This window comes from Ictalurus furcatus, chromosome 16, assembly GCF_023375685.1.
Source record: "Ictalurus furcatus strain D&B chromosome 16, Billie_1.0, whole genome shotgun sequence".
In the NCBI taxonomy this organism is placed as follows: Eukaryota; Metazoa; Chordata; class Actinopteri; order Siluriformes; family Ictaluridae; genus Ictalurus; species Ictalurus furcatus.
In genome coordinates this window covers 21347578-21365024 of record NC_071270.1, presented here as the reverse complement: position 1 = coordinate 21365024, position 17447 = coordinate 21347578, and the positions used below count along the sequence as shown (strand labels likewise).

The window sequence follows — 17447 nt, the reverse complement described above, 5'->3', positions numbered from 1 at the left end:
TGCTTCCCTATGGGCAGTATATAGGATATAATATAGCTACTTCTACATCGTATGCATTAGTTCATTGTGTGTGCAATCAGCGGGTATTTTGGATACAGCTCTCTATACAAAAAGTGCCCCGCATAGGGTATGAACTTGAAATAATGAAATAATTAAATGTAGTATACAGCCAATATGCAGAAATGTAAGATTCAGGTCTCTAATGCACTACATAGAGAATAAAATGCACTTACGCTCTATTTAGAGCACTATAAACCCACCACATAGGGAATTTTACCTGTATTCCACACCCTATGTAGTGCATTACACCCAACAGGGAGCCATTTGCTTTTGATTCAGCTCTGTAATAAACATAACATTTATTACAGAGCTGAATCATTAAGGATAAAATAATAACACTTACACTCCCTGCAGTCTAACATGCAAGTGCATCAATTTTGATGCAATTCTCATATTAGGAAGCTCAAAAGTACATTTATTTTTATGTTGTGACGACAAGAATCTCCTGCATGAATATAATATTGACCTAGTCATAGACAAATGTTGACCTAGTTGGAGTTATGTGTGCATTCATTATCTTTATTGTGTGTGTCGACATCTGTTCAACATATAAAAAGACATCTCAAAAAACTCAATGTGTGTAAAAGAAAGAAGGAGAGGAGAGTATTCTGTATTCTGTATGTCTTCCTTGAAAGTGTCTTAATTTTGTTCAGGTTTGTTTTAACTGTTTGATTCTATGCATGCAGAGTGGAAGAGTGTAAACTTTATTAAAGGCTTGTGTTATGGAAAGTTTTCTTCACAATCAGATGTGCTTGTTGAACATCCCTTTCCAAAACCATGGGCATTAATATGGTGCTTGACCCTTCTTTGCTGCTATAACAGCCTCCGCTCTTCTGCGAAGGCTTTCCACTAGATTTTGGAGTGTGTGGCTGTGGGGATTTGTGTTCATTCAGCCACAAGAGCATTAATGAGGTCAGGCACTGACATCGAGTGAGGAGGCCTGGGGTGCAGTCAGCGTTCCTGTTCACACCACAGGTGTTCAGTGGTAAACCACCTTGGCAAACCATGTCATCACGGACTTCACTTTTTGCACAGTGGCATTGTCACGTTGGAACAGGTTTCAGTGAAAGGATACAGTAGTGTATGTTATACATATACCCAAAGGCCAAACATTCATCGTTCGTTCATCTTCAAAAAACACTTCATCCTGGGCAGAGTCGTACTGGATCCTGAGGTTATCCGTGAAACACTGGGTGAGTGATGTAAGTCCATCGCAGGGCATCATGCACTCACACATTTACACACTCATTCACTCCTAGGTGTAATTTATCTTAATCAACCCACCTAATTGTGTGTTTTTGGAAGGTGGAAGGAAACCGGAGAACCGAAAGGAACCCACGAGGACTCAGGGATAACATGTAAAACTCCATACAGGCATTAATAAAACCTCAGGATTGAACCCAGGAACCAGTAGCAATGCTATGGGGTGTGCAACTGGGCAACATTGGCAGCTTATTATTGCTGATCCTGACTATGAAAAGTGCATGTACATTGAAAAAATAATATAAATTTAAAAAAACAAAACAAATAAAAAAACAAATAAAAACTGCAGCGCTCTCAAAAGCCTTGAATGTCTGTTTCTACTTATCTAAATATTTTAACTGCAAGATCCTGTAAAATGATGGTCTAGCGCGCCACCTGCTGGACAGAGACAGTTTTACAGACTCCTTGGACTGAAAGATATTTTTATTTTCAGAAAATAAAATAGTCAATGATGTACTCAGTTTAATTACAAGCACAAACAAGAGCAGATATGACCTAAGCAGTGAATCTGTAATTTTTCTATACTTTATCGCTACACAGATAAACACGTCGAACTAGACGGAACAATAAAACTACACAGTAGTGTTTCCCGCCTGCGTCTTTTATTTTTTTAATAACTCCACTTCCTGTTTCCGGTTTCTTAACACGCTATTGTTGCTGTGTGTTCTTTACCGGTTTGCTTATCTGTGCCTCGCAGACAAACGAGTATGCTTGTTGAAGTAGACCAGCGTGCGCTTTATAAACATGCGATATGATCAGTAGAAGAACCGGACCGTTCATATAAAACGGGTGAGTTTGTAAATACTGGAAATTAAATTCAGTTAGGAAATTAGCCAGCTCGCTTTATTAACCGCCTTAGCTAGCAGGCTTTTTATAGGTGCAGCTGAACATAAACTGTCTGCTTGTTAAAAACAGCTCACCACTACACTGAATTGGCATTTATTATATAACCCTGTTTTTATTATAACTTACTGTGTCATGTTTTTATATCGTAAGGTTTATAGTTAGTTTAGACTGGTTGCATTGTGTGTGCGCTCTGTATTTTATATGAAATAGAACTGGAATAAAGTTGGTTTGATGTTGGACCTTCGATATTCGCGGAAATTAAGGGACCGTCTCTAAAGTTACATACGACATTGTTATACACGTTTCTAACTTCAATAGCATTTGAAGGGAATGACTTACAGTCATAGAACCAACTGGAAAGTGTTCATCTAGGTGTCAGCTATAATGCACACCTCTTAGATTTCTGATATTTAACAAAATAAACTATTAAATCATATGTAAATATTGCCATGTATTTTATTACTGCATGGGCTCGTATACAAAATATACCATAATTTAAAGCTCAATAGCATTTGAAGGGAATGATGTACAGTCACACATCCAACTGTAAAGTGTTCATCTGGGTGTCAGCTATAATTCACACCTCTTAGATTTTTGATATTTAACAACATTACTTTTCCTTTGCTTTTCGTACACGCTGATAATCTGATGTATATCGCTCAACTCACTTTCTCTGTGCGTGACGTTATCATCCGAGGCAGTGCGCATGCGCAGCATTAAGTGTCGTGGCCCTGCGCATGCGCAGTACAGACCGGTGTCGTGTTGAACCCGTTACTTGATGTTACTGACAGAAATGTAGTTGTTAAATCTATACGGTTATTTATTTTATTTTTTTTGTCTTTCAGTTGTGCTACCCTTGTGCTAATCTGTTTTATGTTCACTATCAAGTTTATACTCAAATAGACTAGTAGTTACTAACTAGTCAGTTATATTGTAGTTGTAACTAGTCAGATGATTGAAGTAGCCTTATAACCCTCTTGCATTTAAATGAAAACGCCACTCTGAGACACATTAAACGTGTTTATATTGAAATATTTGGTGGTGTGTTTATTGGTTCTGGTGCTATTTTGTTGGTTGGTGCTGTATTTTCATTATTCCTGCGAGAGAAGTTGGCGGTTGTGTGCTGTGTTTACGTCATAGAGCAGCATTACTGGTGCAGTTATAATGTTTAACAGGAGACCAAATTTCATGCGTCTCAGACATGTATGTTGCTGTTAGCGCCCAAAAACAAAAGTGCAAGGATTTATTTTCTCACGTAACGTTTTCCAGAGATGTTCAGTGCCGTGTTACGTAGACATCCAGCCTAGAATCTGTGGAGAGACCATTCATTTTCAGTGAGAGCTGGCGACATGAGTGAATGGTTCGCTGTCAAAAGTGGAATGCTAGTTGCTCCACCCACTGATAAACGTTACTATGGCAACCAGTAGTTCGAAACGCCTACTGGTGTCGTCATAGTACAGAGACTGGTGTCTGCAGAGATGAAATCGCTGTATGTGTGAACACACCTTTACGAGCGCTATGGCGTTGATTGGTGTATTAGCATGAAAGTTGAAGCTTTTGAAGCTGATCTGTTTGAGTGGACAGATAAGGAGGTGAGGGCTGGACAGACTAAAGGACTAAAACCCTGCTGCATCGCTCTCGTTAGGTAGAGGTCTAAATCCCACTGCACCACTATCAGAAGATAGGAAAGATAGGACTGATTTTTTATTTTTTTTTTATCTCCTTGTTGCTGTTTTTTCTATGATTATTGTCCACACAATGCCTTGATCTCACTCTGTATCATTTTTAACATGTCGTGTTTGATCATTTTCATTCCTGCTCCACAGAAACCTGGATGTGGTGGACTTCCAGTTCAGAAAAAAGACTGAAACTGTTCCGGAGAGCTATGGAATAAACCAAAAACACCAAGAACTAAATCTTTAACTCTTTAGCTTGGATTTTGCCTCCTGGTGTTCACAATAAGCAGAGCTGAAGTTGCAGCTGCGCCCATGAAGGCCTTGTTTCAGCGCCGGCTTCAGAAACTGAGGCTCTAAACGCAGTACAATCTGCAGTCCCTGTGTGTGAATGCTCACTGGTCCAGGTCTCTATAGCCATGGAGTCGTATCTTTTCCCCTTCGATGGGCTGATCTGCATGCTCCTGGGCATCTCCTTCACCGTGTGGTTCACACTCCTGCTGGTCTTCATCATCGTGCCTGCAGTGTTCGGCGTGTCTTTTGGTATCCGCCGGCTCTACATGAATTCCCTGCTGAAAATATTTGAGGTGGGTGTTATGATCACAAAATGTTTTTCAGCTTGATAAGTCTGTAATCTGTTATCACCATAATTAAACAGTATTATTCCTTAGTCATAGCCTTGTTGGTTTTGCCTTGTGAACAGAATTGTGGGATTGGTACTTCTAAGGAGGTCACGTGCGCCTCAAGATTAGTTCAAGATAAGCTGACCTTATGCTGCTTTTTCTGAAAAAAAAGCCTACCTTAGTGTGTGTGTGTGTGTCCTGCTTTAAAGTCACTTGTCTCCTCTTCAAAATCTTCAGCACAACACACAGCTGTTTAGTCTTTTCACAGTCTTATTTGCTGTTGTTTTTGTTTCAGTGGGCCACGCTGAGAATGGAGAGAGGAGCGAAAGAGAAGAACCAGCGGCTCTACAAACCGTACAGCAATGGTGAGACAATTATTATTACCTGTACATAAGTAATAAACAAGGGATGATGTAAAGAAAAAAAAAACAGGTGCTCATCATCAACCAGTAAATCCCAGCATTGTGAGCAGGAACCAGTCGCACCAGTTAAACTTCAGTTGGGTGTAAAGTCTGTTCTCAAGCAGTAACACGACACATAAAGTGCATTGCAATACATTCTGATAAGGGATTAAAGCACAGAATGACCGGTTTCATCATCCGAGGACGATCAGTAACACGATCTTACCTGGAGTTCTGTGATCTGTATTTCCTCTCAACCAAAATAGAAGCGCTCATACAAATCTGTCATAATACTGAGTCCTCCTAATGCCAAAGTCAGCAAATATCTGTTCTAGGGCACAGCATCGGTGAAGTAACACATCTTGAAATGTTTCTGTTGACCGATCAGAATTCACGATTCCACGCAGATGCAGTGTAACGTTGTTATGTCAATAATGTCATGTGACTCCCCCCCCCCCCGCCCAACTCAGGGATCATAGCGAAGGAGCCGGCGTCTCTGGAGCAGGAAATACAGGAAGTGAGACGTTTAGGCGGAGCCGAGGCCGAGTTCGACATGTCTGACATCTTGTTTTTCTGCCGCCGCGGGGTCGAGAGCATTGTGGATGATGAGGTGACGAAGCGCTTCACAGCTGAAGAGCTAGAGTCGTGGAACCTGCTGACACGCAGCAACTATAACTACAACTTCCAGAACATCAGCAGACGGCTGACGGCGCTATGGGGGCTCGGCGTGCTCATCCGCTACGGCATCCTGCTGCCTCTCAGGTAGGGTGCAGCACAAGGGTCAGGGTGGAGACTTAGTGCACTGTGTTTGATGGTGAGGTACTTCCCCTGTAATCAAGGATAAAAAGGTATAATCTCAATTAAGCCCTAATTATGACAATTGGCCAATCAGAGGCTTCTAAAAGTCATTAAATGAATTTCTGGAATCTTCCCGATTGGTTAAGGAGACTGTCCACTTGGTGTGTTCGAACTGATTGTTGTACATTTTCTTCTGTTGTGAACAAAGAATATGCCCCAGTTGATTGACTTGACTAAATGTCTTGAGTGTAGGTATATGTAAACGTTTGGACTCAGATATATGTCCAGTAGGAAGCTGTTTTGGATTCAGAAGCCCTGCATAGTGTATGAAATAATGACTCGTACTCTTTATATAGCAAAACATCCTCTGCATGCTCCTGGAAAAGCTCCACCTGCTATGGCTTATTTGATGTTGCTGTGGGTAAGGGTGGATAAATAGTGCACGATATTCAATAGGGAGAATTAATGAATTAATGAATGCAGGGTCACTCTGGCTTTTACTGGCGTCGGACTCCTCGTGGTTCTCACGTCCCTCATCGGCCTGCTCCCAAATGGCGGGTAAGTCCATTTTCTTAACCAGTGACAGACGTTTTTTAAGGTCCCAGGCAAATCTACTATAGAAAGTAGAGTTCTTGTTGCAAGTTGACATGAACCACGAAAGAAAACAAGACTGGGGTGTGTGTAATTAACATTAGTGAACTAATAGCTAGATAACGAGAATCCCTTTCATATTATTCATGCTGACGTCATGACACAGGACTTCATTGTAATGTCAACTCACTGCTAAAGGAATATTACCTTTGTTTAAGCCCAGACATGCTGAAAATAAAAGATAATGCTGTTTCAGGCCATGTTTTTGTCACACTTGTCGATAATTTCATTGGTGTTGCTTTTAGAAGTTATACATTTCTACAAGTGGCTAGACTGTAGAAAGTGCATAGTGTATAATGTAGGAGTACGGTGCACAATGTGAGGCAGGGTTTATGAATGTGCAGAGTGTGCGAAGCTCAGTGAGCAGTGACTTTGTTGTTTCTGACAGGATGAAGAATTTCCTGAGTGAGAAAGCTCATCTGATGTGCTACAGGATCTGCGTTCGAGCTCTCACAGCCATCATCACGTACCACGACAGGTAGCCCTGTGCCTGTATTTAATATTCATCATAATTATTCGCTAATGGAGTTTATAGCACCATGACATTGTTTGTGTTTGTTCTCATCAGCCAGAGTCATTTTAATGCAGTTACCTCTTGGTGTATTGGATTTTCACAAAACAAAAATAACGTGTTGGGATTCTGGAAACTTGATTCACAGCCATTTTTTTTTAAAGTCGAACATTACAGAAAGCTAAAAAAAAAAAAAAAGTATTACATGTAAAAATGGGGCTGATTTTTTATTATTATTATTTGTTTTTAGAAATACAGTGTTAAAAGTACATTGGATTAGTTTTTTTGCTGGTGAGACACAAAAAATCTACACTAAATTCAGTGTTATAACTTGTTTTGTTTTAATGAAATAAAGAAATTACATTATTATATCCAGCAGCTGTTTAATGAAAGAACTTTTAATGTGGTATTAAAATAATGGTTAAATTACATTTCCAGTTCCACCCAACATCTGCCCATTTTTCCGCAGTGAAAACAAACCCAAGAACGGAGGCATTTGTGTGGCCAATCACACGTCACCCATCGATGTAATCATCCTGGCCAGTGACGGCTGCTACGCCATGGTAACTGTTTTACTGTGTTTCTCATGTTGTTGTTTTTTTCATGCTCATTTTCAGGTATTTTTCATGCTCATTTTAAACTTTAAATACAGACTTGATGTTCAAAATATTTAAAATAAGGTGTGTGTGTGTGTGTGTTTTAGGTTGGGCAGGTCCACGGTGGTCTCATGGGCGTGATTCAGAGAGCGATGGTTAAAGCCTGTCCTCACATCTGGTTTGAGAGATCAGAGGTTAAAGACCGGCACCTTGTGGCCAAACGGTAAAGTTACTCTATAAATAACCTTACAAACAGCTGAGCTAATTGGTTGTGACCTAATAAACACTACACATTCACAGCATGCTACTCATTCTACATTCACAGCATGCTACTCATTCTACATTCACAAGCCCTTTAACAAATTAGTAATCTAATGAAGGGGATGATTTCATGTTTCATTTTAAGGGATATAAGAATGTTCTGGTTTTTTTAGTCACACTGCACCATTTTTTTTTTATGTTTGCAGGCTCAGTGATCATGTTGCAGACAAAACCAAGCTGCCCATCCTCATTTTCCCAGAGGGTAAGAATTAATCCGGCATCATTAAATTACTGTATGTATGTATGTATTTCCAACTGGAAAATATAAAATACTTCATTTTTTTAATTTCAGGCACCTGTATTAATAACACCTCGGTAATGATGTTTAAGAAGGGAAGCTTTGAAATCGGATCCACCGTCTATCCAGTGGCTATAAAGGTGACAATTTTTCCTTTTTGTATCATTACACATTGTGTTCTCAAACTGTTTTCACACCTCCATGCAGTGCATGGGTATAAAGAAAATGGGTAGCTGTATCCCAAATTGGCTGCAAAGTGGAGAACATGGGGTCTAGAAGTTTTAGTGTAACTAGTGATCGAAGTAAAATAAGATAAGTAAAATAATAAATTACGTCAGCTCTTTTCCCACCTTTAATGTGCAATTGCATAAGTATACAAATAAAGTGAAAAACAATCAAACATTTTAGGGGGAAAAAAGGAAAACTAAAAAAGTTACAATATCCTGGTTGCATAAGTTTATACACCCCTAAACTAATGCTTTGTTGAAGCAGCTTTTGATTTTATTACACCACTTATTCTTTTGGGGTAAGAGTCTATCAGCATGGCACAGCTTGACTTGGCAATATTTTCCCACTCTTTCTTGCAAAAAACAACATTCTAGATGCATCAAATTGTAACCTGTGCACAGCTCGCTTCAGGTCACCCCACAGATTTTTAGTTGGATTCAAATCTGGGTTCTGGCTAGGCCATTCAAAAACATTTATCTTCTTTTGGTTACGTCATTCCTTTGTTGATTTGGATGTGTGCTTTGGGTTACTGTCGCAGTGAAAGGTGAAATTCCTTTTCATCTTCAGCTTACTAGCAGACACCCGAGTGTTTTGCACTAAACCCGCCTGATATTTGTAGCTATTCATCATCCTCTCCACTTCGATAAAAGCCCCAGTTCTGGTTGAAGAAAAGCCTCAGAAAAGCAGCCGTAAAGCATGATTCTGCCACCAGCATGCTTCACCATGGTTATGGTGTTCTTTTAGTGATGTGCTTTCTCTTGCACCAAACATACCTTTTCAAATTATGGCATTATTATACCTTTTGGAATTGCTCTCATCAGACCAGAACACATTTTGCCACATGGTTTGGGGTGATTTAGTTGAACTTGGATGTTTTTTTGTGAGAAAGGGCTTCCGTCTAGCCACCCTACCCCAAAGCTCAGACATGTGAAGAATACAAGAGTTTGTCATCACATTCTGAGACTCATCAGTACTTGTCAGATATTCTTGCAGCTCCTTTAATGATGCTGTAGGTCTCTTGGCAGCCTCCCTGGTAAGTTTTTGTCTTGTCCTTTTGTGAACTTTTGAGGGACGTCCTGTTCTTGGTGATGTCACTGTGGTGCTCTGCTTTCTCCATGTGTTCACGATGGCCTTCACAGTGTTCCATAGTATATCTAATGTTTTGGAAAAAAATTTTTATACCCCTCTCCTGATCAATAACTTTCAACAAGTGAGATACCATGCATGCATTGTAAGCTATTTGCGGACCACAGCTTCATCAGTTGGATTAAATCAAGATGATGTGAAGAAAATTTCTATAGAAACAGCTGGTCTTTATTTGGGGTTAATCAGAATAATTTCATTGACAGCTGTATGATGATTACTTTTGAACATGAGATTGAATGTGATGGGTTCATTCTGAACACAGCCACATCCCCAATTATAAGAGGGTGTGTAAACTTGCGCAGCCAGGTTATTGGGACTTTATTTTTCCCGAAAATGTTTGATTGTTTTTCATTATTTTTTATACGTTGTAATTTTACATTGAGGGTGTAGAAAGTTCTGACGTGCCATTTTAACAGGGGTGTGTAGACTTTTTATATCCATTATGTATCCGTATGTACTATAACAGGCTCAATCCCGAAAAGTTCTCTATTGAATCTGTAGGTATAACGTGCACTGTAATAGGTTGTAGTAGCCAATATTACTTACCCTAATATATGGAGGCTTACAACAGAACTACATAAGAGAACCTTTCATCTTTAACACTTTTGTTAGAACATCTTTAACAGTTACAATCTCCAGTGACTGTAAAATCTGCAGCAGCTGAACTTAACCGTGTGTGTTTGTGTTCCAGTATGACCCGAGGTTTGGAGATGCTTTTTGGAACAGCAGTAAGTTTGGGATGGTGAATTATCTCCTCCACATGATGAGCAGCTGGGCCATCGTCTGCAGTGTGTGGTATCTACCGCCCATGAGCCGAGAGGTGAGATTTAACATCTACAATACACACAGGTTTCGGATGTCTGATTTATTATGTCGTCTGGGCTATTAATTATATTAAAAGTATAAGACACGCTGCTTATATCCTGTCTGCTTAGAAGAAAAAAGTCTGTATTCCTAGAGTCCCACTTTATCAGTTTTTATTTTCTGTAATGTGTGCTTCTGAATCAGCACTTCATCATTCAACATGTCAGTGTTTACTAGAGTTGCTGCAGTTGTTGTTGTTGTTGTTGTTGTTGTTTTTATAACAGCCCTGCTGTTGATCCGTCTGTTTGGCCTGAGATAATTTTTTTCCCATCTTTATGAAGAAGTTGTTACACGGTGGTGTATAACTGACACATCCTCACTCACTGTGTGGCAGAATGGCCAGAGTTATGACACTTAATTTCAGCCTGGGATGCATCAGCATTTTTGTGATCCGTAAAGGCCATAAACTAAAGTTAATGTTTTATAAAGAATTAGAGGTGGGCCGATAGTTGATTTAATCGTTACAGTTATCTGTAAAATCCACTGAGTTTTTAAAATTGAATGTAACTGAATGAAAATAGAACACTCAAAGTAAAATAACTTTATTACAAAAATAGACAGTACTGGCTGTACCATGAACATGTACTTTTTTAAAATAAAATAAACATATAAATATTAATATATATACATGAACTATTAAGAAATATTAAAGTTACTAAAAGATATGCATGCAAAATGATTTTAAAAAACACTTAAAATAACACAACAGAATTTGTCAGTGATCGTTTTTATTTCGCCTCTAGATGCCGCTCTCGTGTAGAATGATAACGGACTGGGGAAAACCGGTCTTTGTGGATTTTTACCGATAACCGATAGTTCCAGCAATCAGTTATCGTTGCCGATTACTCAGCAAAACCAATCAATCGGGTCGCCCTCTATAAAAAAAATTATAACCGCATCTATTTTCTAAGCTGATTATGGTCATGAGTCGGTTTAATATATTTATTTTTGTTTCATAATGATGAAATGAGTTGTATTCGTTCAGAGCACAGTTTCTTTATTGTAGCAGTAAAGAGAAGTCATACAGGCTTTGCTAAGAACGTGCATGTTTTCAGTCTCCCACATCTCTCATCTCTGCACTCTGTACACTTCATAAACTCTTTCTCTACACTGAGTAATGCATTTTGGTATTTGCTCTTATGTATAAATAATCACACTTCTCCTTTCATTGGTATTCATTGGTTCGGTTTGATGCCGTGAGTAAGACGTTAAAGTTTGCTCGATGTTTTGCGATCAGTTAAGCCTCACTGCTGCTAATGCTAGCATGCCTTGTTCTTTGCTGATAAGTTGTTGATAAGCCCATGTTGACCCTACTGTACAGGCACATTTTCCGCTCGGTGGAGTTTTTGTTCATGATAATCGGCACTACAGTGTGGTATTATTAGACATCAGGAAGGAGTTTTTGTGCAAGATACAGTATCTCACAAAAGTGAGTATACCCTTAACATTTTTATAAATATTTGATTATATCTTTTAATGTGACGACACTGAAGAAATTATACTTTGCTACAATGTAAAGTAGTGAGTGTACAGCTTGTATGACATTGTAAATTTGCTGTCCCCTCAAAATAACTCAACACACAGCCATTAATGTCTAAACCGCTGGCAACAAAAGTGAGTACACCCCTTTAAATTCGCAATACTCCCTCAGCACACTTGCATCCTACCTGCCAGCTTTTTCCATTTCTGCACAAAAAAGGCAAATGGAAATGATTTCCTGTTCTTATTTATTGTATTTCTTTTCCAAAGCACTATTATTAGTTTATTGTAGTTTTGATTTGAATTTGTTTCCCAGAACTATTTTAGTTTTTGTTTTTAATGTAAACTTGGCACAGCTGTGGGATTGTATGCTGTGTTCGTGCCAAGCTAACGCTGTTGTGGTTGGCAAACTCCAGTAACTGCTGGAATAACACGCCTACTCTAAAAACACAGGAATTAGGAAATAGACTGTGGCTTGTTATATATGGTGTAATATTTATCATACTTTTGTAAGTTATGTACAAGTATGGATGTGAAATTATAGGTCAAAGTTCACAATCAGAGAGCTGTTTATTGAAAATGAATATATTGGCTGTGTGTGTGTTTAGGAGGATGAGGACGCTGTGCAGTTTGCTAACCGGGTGAAGGCTGCCATCGCCAGGAAAGGCGGTTTAGCCGATCTGTTATGGTAACACACTCCCACACGGGGAGTTTTTATTCACACGCTAATGCTTGTACTCTACTGCAGACTCTTAACACAGGATAGTGACGTGGTTATTACTAGCGATAAGCAAAATAAATGGCAAACAGATTTTAAACACTGAATAATCAGTACTCATTGTTCCATTGTGTTTTATGTACTCTACTACAAGAGTACTCAAAATGGCCATCAGCAGTTTGTATACTTCTGTGTGTTGCTGATTAAATCTAACCTGTTTATCACAGGGATGGTGGGCTAAAGCGGGAGAAGGTGAAGGAGGTGTTTAAGGAGGAGCAGCAGAAACTCTACAGTAAAGTGTTAGTGGGAAATGGTGAGGACCGAAGTCGCTCCTGATCACAGATGCGCTGCCTGGTAATTCAGACCAAACTAATCAAAAACAGAAAATAACACGCAACTCCTACCAGAGCCATAGTGGTGCTAATGTGATAGCATGATGGTAACCTGAGCAGAAACAGATACACGCAGTATTATTATTATTATTATTATTATTATTATTATTATTATTATTAACAGTTATATGTGTGATTTCAGATTGCAAGCAGACCTACTGACGGTGCCCAGAGCGCAGGATGTTTCTGAACCATGGCACAGACCAAAACCGGGCCAAGATCGACGCCTTGCTGAACTCCTCTGCAAGATTAACACTGAACTGAAGTCAATTGAATTAAACAGGTCTGAATTGAACAGATCTCATTGAGATGGAATTGAACTGAAAACGACCTTAGCTGAATGAAGCAGATTGGAACTGACCGGAGTCAAAATGGAGCCTGAAATGAACGAATCTGATCTGAATTAAACCGAGATGAACTGCTTTAAGTGGAATGGAACATGTTGAATTTGAACCGAACCGAACGGAACCACACTGAATTGAATACACGGGTATAGGTCAGAACCGAGCCCAAAAAAATCTCAACTAAACAGATTAACCATGCATCGAACGGAATAAAACTGGACTCAACTAAGCTAATCCGATCTGAACTGAAATGGATCTGAATAGATCAGATCCAGACTGAACACACCTTGAACTGAAATGAAATGCATCAATATGAACCTCATTCAGACTGAACTAAAGGACTCTGAATTGAATTACCCTGTTCAAATTGCATTGAATTATCTGAATTCAAATGGAATGACTGAGCCGAGCTGAATCAGAAGAATCAAATTGGATTTGAACTGAAGGACACCATTGCTTGTTGACAGATTTCAAAAAATGTTACTTTGCACACTTTTGCACGAGTCCATGCAGTGGCATTATATTCTTTTACTTTCCTTGGGACTGAGTCACATCAAATAAATGTTTTTGTTTTCATATTTATTTATTTTTCTTTTGTTGTGTGTGTAGTCTGTTACAGTAGGGACACATTTGCTGTCTGAGTGCATGTTTTCTTCCTACAGGAAGAAAAAGTGAAGACGTGTGTCTAAAAATCTGTTGCGGTTTTCCTTTTAAAAAGAAAAGAAACTCAATGTTTGGATTATGATCTCTCAAGCGGACCTTGGACACCCATGCAAAGCGTGTGCTTTCTCATTTAGGTGTTCAATCAATGAAATATTGACAGTTACAGATAAAGACAAAGAAGTTGTGTAACATTATATGCTGATAATTAGATATACAATCTAATATGCTTATTAAACACGCACAATATTATAATGGCCACTTGAGAACATTGTATGAGATTAAGCCTGCAGTGTTCAAAAGACACCATAAGATAAGGGTCTCATCTTGGCGAAAGCAATCTCGTAATTCTGTGTATCGGATGAGAGTGAAATAAACGGTAAAACATGAAAATGTTGGGTGATAGCAAAGTTAGGAACTTGAACACATCTGGAATTCTGTTGAATCCTGTCAGAATGGTCTGCTCTTGTGTCTCATTAAATGAATATCTTGTATTAACACGTCTGTCTACTGAATATTATTGTTCAGGCTTCTGATGGAAAATAATCCTAATCAACTCAAATAATTGTGCCGAGTTAATTTGGTATCTTAAACAGACTTGCTTACTGTATGAGCTTGGCAAAACTGTCCCTCATGTTTTTTGGGGGAAAAAATACCTCATAAATATGTCTTCCTTATTTGCTTGATTTGCTTATAGTGGATTATTTTGTGGGGTTTTTTTTTTTGTTAGTTTCTTTACTTTTGTGGGACCAGTAAAAAAAATGACTTCTTTCGAGTCCAGACTGTAGGATTAGCTGTCTGATCATGTCACGTGATTCTACTCAGTGAAACACCCCTTAGATTCCGTACGTGTATTTAAGCATGCTTTGGTGGCATACCTATCGCACGTCATCAGCAGTGATTAAGAAGACACACCTGAAATATAACAGCAGGCGTAATAAACATGAACAAGCTGGATTACTTTCTCAATCACTGATTACTTCTAAATGGTTTGGAGGAGAAATAGAAGTAAATGGAATAAACAATGGTTGTTCAACGTACAAAATTCACTAAGGAACAAATAACAGATCCAGGTGTTATAATGAGACCTATGATATGCTATTAACTATAATGTTTTCGTAGACATAAACACATTCTGAAAGGTAGCACAATTTGATTTGTCATTATGACTAGCCAACACTGCACTTATCTATAAAAATGAATAAAATAATGTTGCAGAAATAAATATGGTATGTGCATACTGAAAGCTCAGGATTGACAGAGGGATACAGACCTTCACACTCTCCTATAGGAGGGCAGTATAGACACAGTTTTTTGATGTATATCATCACCATAACATTAAAACCACCTGTGTAATATTGTGTAGATCCCCCTTGTGCTCTGACCTGTCAAGGCATGGATTCAATAAGAGCTCTGAAGGTGTGCTGTGGTATCTGGAACCAAGATATTAGCAGCAGATCCTTTAATTCCTGTAAGTTGGATTGGACTTGTTTGTCCAGCACATCCTACGGATGCTCAAGCGGATTGAGATCTCAATGTTTCCTGAACAGTTTTTACAGTGTGGCTGCTAAAAGAGGCCACTGCTATTAGGGAACACTGTTGCCATGAAGGGGTGTACTCGCTCTGCAACAATGTTTAGGCAGGTGGTGCATGTCAAATTAACATCCACATGAATGCTAGGACCCAAGATTTCCCAGCAGAACATTGCCCAGAGCGTCACACTGTGTCTGCCGGCTTGCCTTTTACCCATAGTGCATCCTTATGCCATCTCATCCCCAGGTAAATCACGCTCATCAGACCAGGCCATCTTCTTCCATCGCTCCATTGCTCATGTACCCATTGTAGTTGCTTTCGGCAGTGGACAGGGGTCAGCATGTGCACTCTGACCAGTCTGCAGCTACGCAGCCCCATATGCAGCAAGCTGCATTGCACTGTGTTCTACATCATTCTGTATTGTGCAACAGTAGCTCTTCTGTGGGATCGGACCTGAGGGGTTAGCCTTCGCCCCCACACACATCATTGAGCCTTAGGCACCCATGTTCTTGTCACCAGTTCACCGGTTGTCCTTCCTTGGACCACTTTTGTTAGGTACTAATCACTGCATACCAGAAACACCCACAAGACCTGCTGTTTTGGAAATGCTCTGACCTAGTCATCTAGCCATCACAATTTGGCCCTTGTCAAAGTTCTCAACTCCTTACGCTTTCCCATTTTTCCCTGCTTCCAACACATCAACTTCAAGAACTGACTGTTCACTTTCTGCCTAATATAATCCACCTCTTGACAGGTGCCATTGTAATGAGATAACCAATGTAATTCACATAACCTGTCAGTTGTTTTGATGTTATGGCTGATCATTGTATACTATAGATTTTGTCTTTTATTTGTTTCTATGGCCTGTGTCAGAGCTGTGCATGTTTAATTAAAGCTAATAATGTGTTCAGTGAGTGCTTTGGATGGAGGTGTGACTCATATTTGTCATTAAGTTCAGGTTTGTTTTTGTTCGCTGACAGAACCGCCCTAATAAGGAGAGTATTTTTAGTGTCGCTAAACAATAACAAACATCTGTGTTATTTTTGTGCTTTTAGTGTTACATTTTCTTCTCTCCTCTCTCACAATAACAAGTGATAAAACGCAGCAAACCCACTGTGGAAGAAAATCCAAGCCCTGCTAAATCTGTGGTCATAACTCCCACTTTTTAAATAGGGATCTTTGTCAAACCTGAATAAGTGTGAAATGTGTGCGTGTTTTTTTTTCATTTAATAATACATTTCAAACTTAAATAAGCACAGACTAGGCGAGGACTAAAAGCAGTTATCATACACAGAGAAATGTTCTCAAATCCAACTGTACTGCTGGGATACATTTCAGTCATGTCTCTACTGTTGGGTTTATTTTGTTCATGATTAACACTGAATATATAAAAATTCATGGCCTGCTTCCTGCCACCTGTTTGCATTTTTATGTGCCACATCTGGTTGTTTTAATTAAGCTTAATTAGATGATATAATCTCTTCAGGAAAAACATATTGTGATCATTGATTGTGATATCTGAGGAATATGTTCATATCACTGTTTCCATCCATCCATCCATCCATCCATCTTTTATACCGCTTACTCCTTTTCAGGGTCACGGGGAACCTGGAGCCTATCCCAGGGAGCATCGGGCACAAGGCGGGGTACACCCTGGACAGGGTGCCAATCCATCGCAGGGCACAATCACATACACATTCACACACCCATTCATACACTACGGACACTTCAGACACGCCAATCAGCCTACCATGCATGTCTTGGGACTGGGGGAGGAAACCGGAGTACCCGGAGGAAACCCCTGCAGCACGGGGAGAACATGCAAACTCCGCACACACATGGCCAGGGTGGGAATCGAACCCCGGACCCTGGAGGTGTGAAGCGAACGTGCTCATATCACTGTTTTTTCTCTTGAGAAATTTTTTTTTTTAAATATGCTTTTAAATTAAGACATGCACTTTGCACAGTGCCAAACTGATGGCTATAGACTTCTTTTATTTATTAGCTGTATTAGTTTTGTAGCTCCAGTGTGAAACTAATGAAGGAAATGTAATATACCAAAGCAAATGTCTTGGCTGGTTGATAACCTTTGGGTTAAGGAG

The 17447-nt window shown here is 39.3% G+C and overlaps 1 protein-coding gene across 2 annotated transcripts; it reads left to right on the top strand.

Moving 5' to 3' along the window:
- The first annotated feature begins 1954 nt into the window (after window positions 1-1954).
- gpat4 (glycerol-3-phosphate acyltransferase 4) lies at window positions 1955-14312 on the top strand. 2 transcript variants are annotated; one of them, XM_053645230.1, is made up of 14 exons: window positions 1955-2112; window positions 3996-4429; window positions 4761-4830; window positions 5337-5628; window positions 6148-6222; window positions 6704-6793; window positions 7296-7389; window positions 7530-7645; window positions 7890-7945; window positions 8036-8121; window positions 10047-10175; window positions 12307-12386; window positions 12644-12729; window positions 12951-14312. In XM_053645230.1, exons 2-14 carry the CDS (start codon window positions 4262-4264, stop codon window positions 12968-12970), a joined length of 1362 nt encoding a protein of 453 aa, XP_053501205.1. In that variant the 5' UTR covers window positions 1955-2112; window positions 3996-4261; the 3' UTR covers window positions 12971-14312. The 2 variants fall into 2 exon arrangements, with proteins under 2 accessions (XP_053501205.1, XP_053501204.1); XM_053645229.1 differs by having other exon boundaries at window positions 12644-12770.
- Window positions 14313-17447: the final 3135 nt, after the last annotated feature.